The 16,108-nt window shown below is 34.9% G+C and overlaps 2 protein-coding genes across 2 annotated transcripts in view; one reads left to right on the forward strand and one right to left on the reverse strand.

Moving 5' to 3' along the window:
• Positions 1 to 4,461, reverse strand: part of LOC135072079 (TBC1 domain family member 9) — a 32,396-nt gene extending 27,935 nt beyond the window's left edge. Inside the window, exons 1-5 of the mRNA XM_063966026.1 lie at positions 4,129 to 4,461; positions 3,871 to 4,037; positions 3,614 to 3,781; positions 3,221 to 3,317; positions 2,727 to 2,990 (exon numbers count right to left, since the gene is read on the reverse strand). Of these exons, the coding sequence (XP_063822096.1) occupies positions 2,727 to 2,990; positions 3,221 to 3,317; positions 3,614 to 3,781; positions 3,871 to 4,037; positions 4,129 to 4,172 (740 nt within the window). The 5' untranslated portion in view covers positions 4,173 to 4,461. The remainder of the gene's footprint in view (positions 1 to 2,726; positions 2,991 to 3,220; positions 3,318 to 3,613; positions 3,782 to 3,870; positions 4,038 to 4,128) is intronic.
• Positions 4,462 to 7,606: 3,145 nt separating this feature from the next.
• On the forward strand, positions 7,607 to 14,977 carry LOC135071737 (protein rogdi). Its single transcript, XM_063965523.1, has 7 exons — positions 7,607 to 7,781; positions 7,876 to 7,947; positions 8,022 to 8,153; positions 8,633 to 8,790; positions 9,011 to 9,131; positions 9,688 to 9,897; positions 11,990 to 14,977. Exons 1-7 carry the CDS (start codon positions 7,746 to 7,748, stop codon positions 12,056 to 12,058), a joined length of 798 nt encoding a protein of 265 aa, XP_063821593.1. The 5' UTR covers positions 7,607 to 7,745; the 3' UTR covers positions 12,059 to 14,977.
• Positions 14,978 to 16,108: the final 1,131 nt, after the last annotated feature.

Consider the following 16,108-nt stretch of genomic DNA (forward strand, 5'->3'; position numbering starts at 1 on the left):
AGATAAATGTTTAAGGTTCCAGATATTTGCCAAATGTGTGTAGGTAGATGGGCATTTTTAAAATTGACATTGACACCTGACTCTGCTGCAAATTTGTTACCAAAGTCCTGTGAAAGGTATAATTTTTATAAAGCAGACTATGAGTCACTGAACTTAGATTTGAGTTGTACTGATTGGCACGCGGTTTTTAGAGACTGTACAGATGTAAACGAACTTGTTGCTGAGTTTTACGAGAGGTTGAAAACTGGAATTGTCAATAATGTACCCAAAAATATATCAAAACAGTCCAACTTTCCACCATGGTTTACAAAAAAAATGATAAAACTACTTGGTGAAAAGAACAAAGCTCGTAAAAGATACATTAGATATAATAACTTAAGAGACAAATATGAATACAATTTACTTAGGGAACGTTGTCATAAACTTTCTGTAATTTGTCATAATAACTACATGAAGGAAATCGAAACAAGCATTTGTAGAAATCCTGATAAATTTTGGCGTTTCATAAAAGATAAACGCAAAGGTCTCTCGGCTCTGCCCTCTGAAATGAAACTGAATGGCTTGACCGCGTCCTCAGGGCTTGAGATAGCGAATTTATTTGCAAGCCACTTTTCTTCGGTATACTCAACTACCAATAACATCAATATTCTCAACTCAGATACGAGCACTAATGAGCACATTACTAACTTGCAATTAAGCGAGACGCACGTCCTAGCAAAAATAAAACTACTAAATACCAAAAAGGGTCCCGGCCCAGATGACATACCACCTTTTTTCGTAAAAAGATGCGGTGCCTCACTGGTCATTCCATTAACGATAATATTTAATCGTTCCTTACGCGATGGAATGTTTCCAAATGAATGGAAAAAGGCCAGAATTTTACCAATTTATAAAAAAGGCGACAGAATTAATGTCGCTAATTACCGGCCGATATCAATATTGTCGTGCTTCTCTAAGTTGTTCGAATGCCTCGTGTACCCCTTAATCTACAACCATACCGAAAATAGTTTATCAGAGGTACAACACGGTTTTATGCGTGGCCGATCTGTGGAATCTAATTTGGTATCTTTTGTTTCTACTGTATCTCAGGAGGTTGACATGGGCTTGCAAGTGGATACTATATATACCGACTTTTCAAGCGCGTTCGACAAGGTCGATCACGACATTCTCTTGTGCAAACTTCAAGGCATGGGTTTTTATGGGTCGCTGTTGCGTTGGTTTGCATCCTATCTGTCAAAGAGACCCCAGGCCGTGGCCATAAATGGATACGAGTCAAAAGTATTCTACGCTGTGTCTGGCGTTCCACAGGGTTCTCATCTGGGTCCCTTGTTGTTTTTAATATTCATCAATGACATAGTTGCAAAAATAAGTCACGCCAGTGTATATATGTTTGCTGATGATATTAAGATAAGTAAAACTATCAGGGGACCCGAAGATGCGAACCATTTGCAAACCGACTTAAGTAACATTTCCGATTGGTGTGCTCAGAATGGGATGTTGCTAAACCCTGCCAAGTGTTACCACATCAGTTACACAAAAAAGAAACACCCTGTTGACACCACCTACACCTTGAATGGTGTCACCCTAACAGAAGTTAAGGAAGTCAGAGACTTAGGCGTGATACTTGACAGCAAATTGAAACTCACTGCTCATACGGAGAAAGCAATAAGAAGCGCGGCTCGTATGCTCGGTTTTCTGAAAAGAAATGCGAGAAGTTTCAGAAATATTCAAACTAAAAAGATTCTTTTCAATACCCTTGTGCGTAGCCATCTGGAATTCGCAAGCGTCGCCTGGAACCCAGTCTATAGTGCGCCATCCCAGCGCATTGAATCTATACAACGAGCATTCACGCGCTATCTTGCCTTTTCAACTCCAGGTATATCCCACAGGAGCCCCTACAACCAACGGCTATCATTCTTCGAAATGACAACTCTGAAGAACCGACGCGCGAAGGCAGACCTTATGTTCCTTCACAAAATTTTAAGCAACAAACTTAAAAGCACTAATCTTCTTGGCCAAATTAAAATCAATGTCCCTCACAGATATCCTCGATACCCTATACGCAAGTTGTTCAGCATACCGAAGCACAAGACTAATCTTGGAGTACACTATCCCATAGCCAGAATATGTAACCTGTACAACGAAACGAAAAACATAATACCAGATATTGACATTTTCAACGATTCCTCTACCAAATTCAAAACCAAATTAAACAATCATTTTCAGCCTTTCAGTACACACTCGTGATAGGAAAACTTTATTGCTTGACTCGTTGGTTGTGAAATTCTTAGTGTTTTGTATACACAAATAATATATTTAATAAGCTGCAATGTTTTGGAAATTGTTGTGTATACCTGTAATTGGCAAACATATTTAAACTAAAACCCTAATATGTGTTGTATACTGTGAATGTCTTAAATGTGTATTGCTGTTGGTGTACCTTTATCAATAAATAAATAAGACATTTTTTGTAATAAACTCTCGTCTGACGCGGCCGTGGCGCCGTACCCGTCCGTGACATTACGTAAACAAAAAATTCGCTAATCAGCATAATTTGCAAAAACTCAAATTATCTTCAGTTCTATTTGGAACTAAGCCATGAATTTTTTACTGAATACTCCTTATTAGTTTCTAGATAAAAACATCAGACCATTGGACAACCAACATACACCTTAAAATTAGCTTATATTTATTAGAATATAATAAATAGATTATGATGTACTCACTGTTTCATGGCAATATTGGCTAGCTGTTGCATCAGTGCAAAAGTCTCGTTCTTCTTCAAGAAGAGTGTGAAGTAATGCTCTCCATCCCTAGTCACAATTTTAATTGAGTCCGGGAAGAGAATGCTGTTCGTTTTGGCCAACTCCGTAACGTCAGCCCAGCGGATCTTGACAGTGGTTTTACGGCCAAATATGTACGAGTAGAAACACATGTAGTGGACTGACAGGTACATCCAGCCTTGCCGAGGTATTTTTCCCTTCCAGTAACTATACAAACAAAAAACAATTTTCAAAGATTTTCAGGTGAAAACAAAAAAAATGGAGTTTTCTGGATAAGGCACATAAAGCTAGAAACACATGAATGTAATACACACACATTAAAGCAAACATTTGCTGTTGACTCTTAATGCTAATTAATTCAATACCAAACAATGGTTTTATTATATTATGTATTTTACAAAAGAAAGTACAAAATTAATATAAAATAAAACACTCACCTGCATGAATAGTAACAAACAAGCTTTTCATCTCTGGGCATGCCAAATCTCTGATGAAACTCATAATCAACATTTTTGTAGTTGAGTGTATCTTCATCTAAAATAAGAGCACTCAATTAATATTTAATTCAACAGTATTTTATATTGAACACAGTCATCAATTCCAATTACCAACTTATTTACCAAATAGTCTTAATGTATTGTTCAAATTGAGTAACAATAGGGTTGATTTTGTATTTTAATTAATATCATTAAACTATTAGACTAGAAAAACTATATGAAATAATAATGTTTGTGTTTTAGGACCACAACAATGAAGTAGGTACTTATAATTAGGTATACTAGCTTTTGTTCCCTGTTCAATGAGCAAAAAAATTTCAAATAAATAAATACCTTCAGTAAAGTTGTCCTGCTCAGTGGCAATGACAGAATTTATCTTGCAGCACACAAATTCTGTGACCTCATCCTCGGTATCAAATGAATGCAAAGTAGGGCAGACATTTTCAAACAACCACTGCCAGTCCTGACGTATCTCTGCCTCTGTCAGAGCCGTGGCTATTACTGCAATAGCAAAAGTATAGTTTCTAATTGGAATCATTAAAGACTATGAAAAAAATATTTATTTAGATGAAAAAGAGCTGTGGCGTTACCATAGTACACTTCAGAGTTAGGAGTCTGATGCAGTATTCTGTACGGAGCCGGTTTTGTGTCCATCACACTATCCAAAGTACCCACAAGTAAAGAAGATAAACCTCTCGACTTGCCATGGCCTTTTCGCCGTTGCAACACGAAATACAAGCTGGTGTCATCACAATCCCTATAGGATACATAAATACGTCAATGCTATTCCATTAAGTACAATACGAAATCACAAACAAATTATTATCGACAAAGATAAGACACAGTACCACAAAGCAGTTTTTATGAAAACTTCTTGAGGCTTCACCCACATCTTGATTATTAATGACTAACACTTTGTTATTCACCAATAAATAGACATTTTAACATTAAAACTCTATCAAATTGAATTTAAATAAATTATTTGTTGTTCAAATACTACGATCACTTTTGACAGATTCAGAAAGAATGACAAAGGCTGTTTCTTTGCTCAACATTTCTTCCTTTTTGTGTAAATAAATGGTGAACAATTTCTTCTATGAATAAATCTTAATAACTTTGTTGGATTAATACGATTAAAGCAAAAAGGAAATTATTTAAAACAAGAACACAACGCCATTGTGACTTTTTTTTTCTTTTTTTTTCCCGAGATAAAGACCCAAACCAATATACTGAACTGTCATGGACTGTCTTTTAAGCCACCGGGGGGCGCCGCTGTCAATACTGGATCGCTGGTTCCGATTTTTGCCATGTTGGAATTTGTTTAAAAACACATTCGGGTACTAGGGTCTGGCTAGGGCAAGCAGAAAATAAGCCTAAACTAGCCTTTCATTTATCATTTCATTATTTTTCAAAGGTTCAAATTTTCGGAGCGTTCAAAAATTGCTACTTGTCCAGAAATAATTTTATTTGAAATAAATTATTCTGAAATAAAACAATTTTACAGATTTCAATGGTTTATTTTGTTTCAATTCTTTTAAACACCAATAAAATTACAAACGCAAAGAAATTTTAATGATGTTCTTTTTCTGCAGCTTTTCTTTGCGTTTCAGCCCAAGCCCTTTTATTGCCCTCAGAATTAGCTACTGAATGAATCTTCGTAAAAAAGTAAAATCCTACTACTATTCCATGTGGATAATACATCCAAATCATATTATTTTTCAGGTAGTGAAAAATTGGGAATTGAGCCATTTTCGCAGAGATAGTGTAAGGAAATTTCATATGCCTTCCGGATTTCCTGAATAAAAAAATAAGATTAAAATACCTAGGTATGTAAAGTAACGACTAACGACTATGGTAACGGCGCCGCGGCGCTGCGGCGACAAGTTCAAGGCAGTGACCGTGTCGTTTAGTTTAGTTCTTATCAGCTTGATTGTGATAAAAACATAAACCTTCTTCTGCCACTGGCGGGTAAAAAAGTGTACTAAGAATACACACAAGCTATGCTAATCATAATTTAAACAAACAGTTTTGTTTTATTTGTAACATAATAAGTTATGATCTACGAAATCAAATGTGAATTGGATTATATTTACAAATTTTTGGGACCTTACCCGGCAATAAATCCAGCACCTCTCATAGCATTTTCGATTTGACCGTAAAGTACTTTGAGTTGAGCAGGGAACATTTTGGAAAATAATCAAGGGAATATTTATTTGGAATCAAGGAAATTAATAAAGCAATAGACAATAAAATTTTGTGTTGATTAATGTCATTATAATTATGAAGTTGACATTTATTTTGTTTTTATCACAAAATATTTTTAAATAGTATTAGATACGGCCATGTAAGTGGCAGGCGTTGTATTAATACACAGTACAAACAATTTAATTTGTCGTAAAAATTTAATCAGAAAATTATTATACCTGAATCGTAGAATAGAGGTTAAATAAGTGATATCCTGTCTGCGGGCTTGTACCTATTATGATATGATCTTATAATATCAATGGTAAAAAAGAAAAACCTTTTCGTCGTCATCACAGATATGGATAGATCATGAAGCTAAAGATAAAAATGGAGGGCAGAGTTGGAACAAAAACTTGAGTCAAATACCTACTTATATCTATCTCGCTCTCTGCGGCCCTACCTCTCTTTTTAGTGTGAACTGTAGTATTGCTATCTTCTGATTTAAATCTCCTTGTAAATTCTTCGAAATAGCCAATTCACTAACCAAATCAGAAGTTAAACAAATAAATAATTAATATTTGAAACTAAGATTTCCTAGTTAAATAAAATATTTAAAAATAGTCGGCCATTTAGTCTTAATGTGTTGGCGAATCAGGGAATTACAATCCCAATTCCTGGGTAATCGGTACCATGTGGCAACATCGGCCCAATCCGGCCCATCATGGCGGTTGTTTACTATTTTGTTTATTAAGCAGTTAATTTCGTTTGAGATTGTTTACAGGAAATAATCATTGTTTTATCACAAGAATTGGTGCAAAATTTTGTAGTGCGTGGTTGCGGTAGTACGTGGTGTCCTGGAAGTGACATAAGATTCCACGCGTAAGTGTTTATTTCGTGATTTCCGACATTGGATCATTGTAAACATTTTTCACATTTTTACAGTAATTTCTTCCTAAAACGTTTTACCAGTAATTACACTTATCATTTTTAATGATACCTATGTCAAGAAATAAAGATTTTACATTGGTTTCATTGAATTTGAGCAATTTTATATTTTTTGTTTATTTAGAAAGAGCGAGTCTGCCCACAGAGAGCGAGATAGTGATACTTAGTTTGTGCTTCAAGTAGGTATTCGGAGTGTGGCCTCCATTTTTATCTGTAGCTTCATGGGATAGATGCAGCATGTGTCAAAAATTGTATGAAGCCGAGCGTGCCACTTTTTAAACGTCATTAGTGTCATTTTAGCGAATTTTAGTGATTGCCGCAACGTAAAAGTAATCGTATCATCGTACTACATTCGCAAAGTCATCGAATGATATCGTGTGACTCGATTCGAAAATTAATTAATTCCGATAAAACTGATATTTTGTTAAATTTATAGCTAGTCTGACTGTGGATTAAAATAATTTTGTACCGGTAGACGTTATTCTACAATTCTACATTATTAATTTGCAAATAATATTTTTGTTGTGCCTAATGTTTATGAAAGTAATGATCGTTATTCCATTATGTTAAATAGTACTTCTAGTAATTCATACTTAATTCCATACTTTTAAATATCCTAGTAAGTAAATGACCTAGTTTCATAAAATAAAGACTATACTCAAGCTTTTTATTTTTAATAAATGTAAAAATGCGTAGTTTTGCCAATACGTTTTCTTTCATAAAGCTAAGTCAGGTACCTAGTTTTGAAGATATTTCTAAACGACAAAATCTCGGCCGTCGTATACATAGACTAGTAATTAATAGTGTATACTGCGATCACTGACCTAATTTCTTGATTTGTATATTTCGACGTTATACAGTGCACTCTGTCTTCCGCCATCACTGATCTAACTTGTTTTATAATTCTTCTACTGCTACTTTATTCTAATTAATTACAATTCTCAATCCGTAAATAATTTCTTCTTTCTACCGTGTTCGTACTACTGTCCTCGTAAAATCATCGTATCTGATTGTTGTAATCGGATTACATGAACATCACTCGACCATGTATGTCCATTTGGACATATCGGAATGGCACGCTTTGACTAGCAACTTGCTGTATCTACTCTAATCCATATCTGTGGTCGTCATATGTCATGTGTCTGTCAATGTCAACAATATTGACAGTTGTCAACTTCATCCTCCTCCTCCCCCCCTCGCTCCTCCCAACCTTCTCTCCTCGTCTGTCTCAATCATCAATCATTTCATTTTCGTGTAAAACCATTTGTGAATGGACGACGGCAAATAAAATAAATTGGCCAATTCTAAAATATTGGTTCCCCACACATTATTTGCAATGAGTGATAACGAAAAAGAAGAGGCTGCCAATTTGGTATGTAAAGCGTTCGAAACGTAGCTTACTGATCGTGTCGATTTAATGTTGTTCTAGTTAGAATGTATTATTCATGATGTCCAATTGTTTTCAGAAAGAAGAATTCGAATGGGTCCTTCGCGAGGAGGTGCACGCTATATTACATCAGCTTCATTCGGTTCTAGTCGTGAGTATTTTACTACAATGTAGGTACAATGAATGATGTTAACCGTCAGACACTTGACTCGGTTTTGCTTTCAGGAATGCGCTCACAGATTCCCCGTGCCATTATATGGCAACGAAGGCCAGAAGCAGGACAAATTCATCTTGACATCACAGCCTGAACAGCTGAAATGTATAGTCACTTTGACTGGTGATAGCATCACTCATGCAGTAAGTTTGAATGTTACATTATTGTAACTTTTAAAACATTGCAGAACCATATTTTTTTAATCAATTTGAACCTTACTTCATCTGTATATAGTTCAAAATATTGTGGCAACAATTCGACCTTTACTCCTAAATATTGTATGTTACAGCCATTTAAACTCTTTAAGAAGTTTCAATCAATGTTTGATAGGCACTTGATTTGTTAATTATGAATGATTGTCATATTTAAGTCTTAATTAATCCATTACCACTGCTTGTTCTTACATAAAAAACAAACATATCAATTCTGTTAATCCATGAACATTGATTTACAGTTTCATCAATCACTTGTATTCGTTATTTCTATCATATTGAATTAGTACATTTCAAATATTTAACTGATTGATTTAATTGCATAAAATTTGTGTCACGGTGTAGGTAATAGGTATTATGCATCATAATATAAATTCAACATTTTCACACTCTACTTGTTTATGTTTAAGGACATAAGCTTCAAGGTACTTCGTCAGCTTCACACAATATGTCGTACATCAATCAACCAAGACGGACCGTGGAAATTGCAGCAGATTCAAGATGCAGCCAATCATTTGCAGCAAGCTATAGGCTATATTGATAATGTGGACAAACATTATATCTTTAGGTATATTATTATCTAATTTAGATCAATAAATAAACCCAGCAATGTATGATTCAGTCCACGTTTCTTGTTTTGTTATTAGTTGTATAGATTAGATAAAAATGATTCTTTTGTTGTGTGGGTCATAGTATCAGAGGTCACAACCTAAGATTTAGACTTTACTGCTTAATTTAGCTGATGGATGATACTTCAAATATTAAAATCATGTTTAAACTTATTACAGATCGTCCGAAGAAGTCCTACATATAATACAATGTTTACTCGGCTCTCTGCAGAGAGCACGCACTGCCTTAGTACTCCCTAAGAAGAAAGCTATTGATGAGCTTATGAAAAGTAGAAATATGGTAAGTATTCTAGGCCAGTGTTTTTCAACCTTTTTCATCACACGACCCCCCTAGTATGAAAAAATTTTTGGCGACCCCCCGACCGTTCGCTTTTTTTTTCATGCATTTTATAATGTTGCAAAGATGTTTGTAGGGACCGACTACTTCAATCCATACAACATTTGCATAATTAGATTTCGGATTAATCTGTCTTTATAAGGATTTTTTTTACTGAAGTAGTTTTTACGACCTCTCGCGACCCCCAGGCGGTCGCGACCCACAGGTTGAAAAACACTTTTCTAGGCAATTCTTTTTCATTTTAACCATAACATCTATTGCGAATTTTTTATCATGTAAATGTGTTTTTGTTTGTACTTTATGTATACCATAAGCATGAATATTTATCACCAAAACTTGTTATTTCCTGTTTTTATGGTACTTGAAGTACTTTCATAATAATTTTTTTTAAAGAACACCACTGAGTTTGATGTTTCTTCATTGATTTTATACGCAGATTTTTCTTCAAACTAAGTAACAAATCCACCGTCAAACTTACACTTAATGTTTCTCTTTCCAGAAAGCCCTATCACCTAACCTGCCTGAAGACTTGGCAATATCATTCTACATACAGTCACACAAGCTGATATTTGTTGCGTACCAGCTGAGTTCGGTTCACGGGACCATGAGAATTGATTCCTGCCAAGCAGACTGTGCAGTGCCATGGCTTAGCGATGTGCTCTTCATGCTAACGGCAGCACTTCACATGTGTCAACAACTTAAAGATAAGGTGAGAATTTTATTTTGTTACTAGCGGCCGTCCGCGACTTCGTACGCGTGGACCTCGTTTTACCCGGTTCGGTTGAATTTTGCTCGGAAATTATTCGAATTTTATTCGCTGTAAAAACCATCCTCGGACTTCAACAAACATTAAACAAATAATTGGTAAAATTTGGTCCAGGAGTTGTTGAGTTTTGCGCTTACCAACATATTTTGCGAATAATTTTTTTTTTTATATCCGTGGTCCCAGCGGCAATCTGTAGGGAACTACAATAATCCACTCCTGTGTCCGTTTGCACTGTTCTTTGTCATGGGTAGGGTGGAGTCCAATGACTCAGTTGCCCTCTCAGTGGTCATGGTTTCTCAACTGTCCTGGAATCTACTAAGGAGACCCCTGACACTAGCTCTTTGCAGTCTGCTGAATAGGAAGCCTTCAATGGTCATGAGTCGTTGTACTGAAGAGTTTTTATATTTTAGATTTTAATTTTTGAGAATTACTTATTTTGTACTTTATTAATTATATTAATTGACTTGCTGTCATGCAATGCCAAAACTTCCAGTCTCTAAGGTACTTTAGCTGTGCTATTCAAAAGTAATTAAATAGTAATGGACTCAAATTATACCTATGTTACTCAAACTTTACCCTCGCCTTCGTCCACATATAATATGGGTGCAGGAAGCGGTTATCGTGTTTTATCTTTAAACTATATCTGATTATGGAAAAGAATAACCTCAGTTTATCTCATAAATGAGATTTTTATCAAAATGATTTGGTTTAACAAATGTTAACCATGCCTACCTACTCAAAACACAATTTCGGAATCTCCTTATTTTCTCTCTCTCACAACACTAAATACCTGGTTAATTTCTGTATCCTACAGAAAATATTAACAGATATTAAAATTATAACAAATGATTAGATTAATTATATTATCTATAGCAGTAAATAGGAAGTAATTTATTTCTAGGCCTGAGAGCAGTAATGCTTGAAATAGATGTTTATTACCTTGCACCATTTTAAAATTTAGCTCATTTATAATACAGTCTATTTTTGAATGAAAGTAAAACCAGGCCTGTTCATCTCCGTGAGTTTACATCGAAAACAAAACACGCACGATGGCCCACCTACAGGATACTATTCGACAAGGCCTCACATACGAGCGAACATTGACTCACGCACGCGTATTCTTGTTTATGATGGAAAAAAATAAAGAAAATGGTGTACTAAATACTGTGCAGTATTTAACTGCCTAAATAATAATAAAAACACAGAATGTACTTTTTTAAGTTTTTAAATAAGTAGTTAATATTATTCATGATAATTCATGCTAAATCATGTATTTCTTCCGCCATTTTCCGCAGTTTGGCACCTCACGTCACATCATTTTACCGAAGTCAGCCCTATAGCTTCGGCGCAGTGCCGATCACTGACGTTTGTCAACAAAATGGTGCTTGACTCTTGAGACAGGCTAAATTACACCATATTGTTAATGACATTGAGCATACATTTTTTTAAATATCTTCGCGAAGTAAAACTTCTGTACGTAGTACTTATTATTATTCTGTGGTAAAACTAATAGTTTAATGAAATATAGGAAAGTAAGGTGTGTTATCTGAACCTTGCCAATAGATAAGAGTGACATAAGATGATAAGATTTTGGTAGAACTATTATGATTTTATGATAAAGCAGTAATTTTATAATAAGTTAATATAATTTTATGTGATAAATGATCGATAAGTGCTTTGATGTTACTGCGATTTTCAATACGTGCGTTTTTGGGAGAGATAAAAAGTTGCTTATATGTAGTGTAATTTTTTAATTGTGTGATTCATAAAATGATAATAATGAATGTTTGGTTTTACTTTTCGTCATACATATTTTAATCTATATTTTTTAAAATACAATTAAAATTTTGGTCCTCTTTTGTTTCTTTTGTTTTTTATGGGGTCATTAAATTATAAATTAATGGGGTTGCATTTCAATATCTAGAGCACCAAACAGCATAACTTTTTAAACATTTATCCTAGGAATGATATGTGGGCCAGTACTGGGAAGAAGCTGCAATACTTTTAGATTAATTTTATATTTTTTCTGTTACAGCTTTGTGTATTCTCACAGTACAAGGACTTCACAGTGGGATCGAGATCGACCTCTATGGTATTAAACTGAATCCATGTTACCTGATTCTCAAGTGTTTGTAAGCTTATGTACTATTTATACTGTACATGTATTTATTTAGTAATAATTATCAAGTCCATTGTTGATTCTTGTTGAGTATGTTGTAATATAGCATAGGTAATATACTAATAATTTATTGTAATATTTAATAGGATGTATAAGCAGAGGTAAGACCTGTCAAAGTTATGTTCGAAGGTGTATTGGACAAATTCTGTGTCCAATTTCTGTATTAGAATGTGTTATTATTATTTAGTTTTATTTGGGTACATATGAATGCTTCTTAAGTTGGATCTGTGCATTTTAGGATTAATTAATTTAAACATTTCAAATATTTTACAATGCAGTGCTGTTCATCGAAAATTTTAAATAATTATCCGATATTTGATTATAATTTGGTACAAATAAATAAACGTGCCATCTCTGAGCTTTCGGTGTTGTTCCTGTTTACTAAAGAATAATTAGTTTTGTTGGTTTTTCTAGTAGGTTCAATCAATTTATTGTAAATATTTAAAACTGTTTTCATTCTTGGTGTTTCCTTGGTCGAGCTTTTGTATTAATCAAATTGGATATAAATTAAAGCGTATTTCACAAACATCACGATTTCGCTTAGGTGCACTGCAAGGGCGTTATACAGACCCACTATTATATCTTGTGATTGTGAAAGCTAATGAAACCTCTTTCGTATGTAATCGATGTACTTTTATTGGTAAGTGCACAAATATAGATCTGAAATGTTAAAAGGGTTTCGATGCAACTTGGAGCAATAAGGCTTCTTTGAAGTAATGTATATTGTAGATAAAATATAATTAATGTTGAAGATTTCATGACCGTGTATCATTAATGTTCAAATGTTCAACAATCAAAGAGAAACTTCAATTTAAAATATCGTTTATTTATACAAAAAAAAAGATTAACAAAGAAAAACGTTCCGTAAAAATAACCTTATCCAATCGTCATTGCATGATAGTTACATTGAAAAAATCTAAACTGAATATTCATGTCCATCACAGTATGTCAAATTAATTTAACACTGAAGTGATTTCGCCTCGAATTCATTCTAATGTAGTCAATTAATTAAGTTCTTCAAACTAATTAACTTATTCAATTTGTCAACGTATAGAGTTAAAAAAATATGTGATACATAACGTTTAATTCTAAGGTCTATGTAAAATTAATCTTGGTAATGATTATCTCGGTCACCTGCTTGCCGCTAGAGCGCTTTCAGTAGAAATTTGATGGAAGAATTTTTAAACAGAATGAGGGCTATTGTTTTTATACCTATCAGTTGGCACTGACGTATGACAGGACCTTACTCGTGAGCTCGTCACCTCACTCTGCAGTGGCGCCACCCTGGTGACTGCGAATGCGATAGTCCTCATACCGCTTCAGCGCTCACCAGATGGCGTCACTATCCTTAGCCGCTAGCAAGTGATAGAACTATGGATAGAACCTTGCTCCACAGTGCAGCAGTGGTGCCAACTGGTGAACACAAACGATAGCGCCCATTGTGACGTCATTTTATCTCTCTAATTAATTGATTTTAAAACAACTAAAAAGTTAAAAGAAGTATGTAGTTACCTACAATTTTTTTTGAGAAATTGTGCCTTGCAATGGTAAAAGACAATGCCGGAAATTGGCGTCTTTTTTTTTTCGCGCGGCCATCGACCAAACTTTGTTTTTTGATTACAAAATAGTGTAATAAACCAAACTTACTATGACATGTATACCTCTAAACTCAGTCTAAACTGAGTTACGAGCATTAGAAGTTTGATGATTTTCATACTAGATTTGCTTTTTGCGCGCAAAGTTTTGTAAGAAATTGCAACAAAATAGTGAAATTGTATGTGTAAACAAACAATACCATCCATTAAAGGCTCCAGACATCAGTATGGAGCAGAATCAGCGCAATAAAAAAATAGCGCAATATTTTGTTGCAATTTCTTACAAAACTTGCGCACAAAAAGCAAATCTTGTATGAAAATCATCAAACTTCTAATGCTCGTAACTCAGTTCAGACTGAGTTTAGAGGTATACATGCCATAGTAAGTTTGGTTTATTACACTATTTTGTAATGAAAAAACAAAGTTTGGTCGATGGCCGCGCGAAAAAAAAAAGACGCCACTTTCCATACAAAATCCGGCATTGCCATTTATCGCCGGGAGTCTAGCTATAAAGATGTATTAAGAAATACGGATGTAGATCGCACCGATTGTCAGCGGAAACATAGCGCAAATATGATATTTATCAACTCTTGCGCAGGTTTAAAAACTTCTTGATTAATAGTGGCCGAGAGTAAACGAAAATCTTGTATGTGAGTCTGTCTTGACTTTGTCCTATAAAGGTAAATAAATTATATCATTCTTTAAAAATAAAATGAATATTGAACTAAACTAGCTTTTTGGTGTCAAAATTCATCTGTAAAATAATATTCCAAAGCGATAACACTATGATTACAAAAAATCTAATGTTAAAATCGCTCTATTATGAATATAACTAGTTACGCAATGTATGATAATAATATTAAACAACGGAATTGGATATCGTTAATATTGTATTTTTGTGCACTTTTAATAATTCATAGCAAGATAATGAATTGTTATCGTAATTCCTGAATAAAATCTTTAAACGTTGAATATTCTTGTAGTGAATGTAAAGTACCCAATTAGGAAATGCATTTATTTAAATTACATGTTTTTGTTGCTATGATTATTTAAAATGTAAGAAGATAGTATGAAGCGATAGATCACCATCATGATCAAATTTATTTGACATGTTCGACAATAACAATCTTATACTAGTATTATTAGATAGTCTCAAGACTACTTTAATTGTATGTACCTACTGTATAAACAATTCTTGTGATTGTGTTGTAATCTTGTAATTCAATAAACCAAAATGCTGTTAAAAATCCCATCGTCTTTTTCTCATAGCTTGGCGCAATAATGACAATCTTTCAAGTAATAACTAACAGCTCAGTAAATAACATATTATAATAATGAGTACCTACACTATCTACTAAGTACTAAGCCTAGGCGCAGACCACCGACTTTTAGTTGGCCGATTCTTCCAATACCAATTAGAATCGGGCCCAACTATCGGCCAACTAAAAGTCTGTCGTGGCCTAACTCCAGTAACAGGTTCGATTCCAAGTCAATTTAGTTCAAACCTCAAGTCATTTGTCTCGCATATCCTAGATAAGCTTCAAAAGCAATAATTCAAATAAATTGACCGCTTTGCGATTTCCAGTGCTGAGTCGGGCAGTTTTATTCAAAAGAGGACAAGCATTTGAACTTAGTCGTAGTAGGTGGTTTACATAGTTAACGGGTATTTAACCCTTAACCACTGACGTACGTACGTGGTAGAGGTGGGCGCCACGCCGGCGCGCCGCCGCCGCCGCGAATTTTTTCACGCCGCCGCCGCCGACGACCAGCTGTCGGCGCGCCGATACTGATACTGTACCAACTATTTGCAATTTATTCCTCTCCTATATTGTACTAATTTGTGTTTCAAATGCAGAAGAACTATTTTTTATTGAGTTGAGCGGCTATCTAGTTCAATAAAGTCCTAGTATCACTGCGACCGGTACCGATCTATTGTGATCGCCGCTATTTTCCTTACAGTTCGCCTCCGAGTCCTGCATCCATTAGAAATTGCAGTATCTTTTGGGGGGCGATATGTTTTACATCTTGTGGGCTTAGGATGTGTTTGCCCAGGCGTAAACTCCGCTCGCGCATCAAAGGTCCGCAGTCCGTGAGAATGTGTAGTGGCGTTTCATTTGCCTCTTGGCACATCCTGCACGTTCTTGATTCGGACAGTCCCATAGTGGACAAGTGCTTGTTTAAGCTGCAGTGTCCAGTGAAGGCTCGAACTAAGATGCGCATTTTGATCCTACTCAGTCCCATGATCTGCTTAGAGCATTTTCGGTCATAGGCTTTTATAAGAGCTTTGGAATGAGTTAATCCTGGCATGTCTGACCATGCCTTAAAGGATTTGTTTAAATAGATGCTCTCCGGGGTCATTCGAGCGAGACTTTTGGGAATG

Source organism: Ostrinia nubilalis, chromosome 5 (genome assembly GCF_963855985.1).
Source record: "Ostrinia nubilalis chromosome 5, ilOstNubi1.1, whole genome shotgun sequence".
NCBI classification, from domain to species: Eukaryota; Metazoa; Arthropoda; class Insecta; order Lepidoptera; family Crambidae; genus Ostrinia; species Ostrinia nubilalis.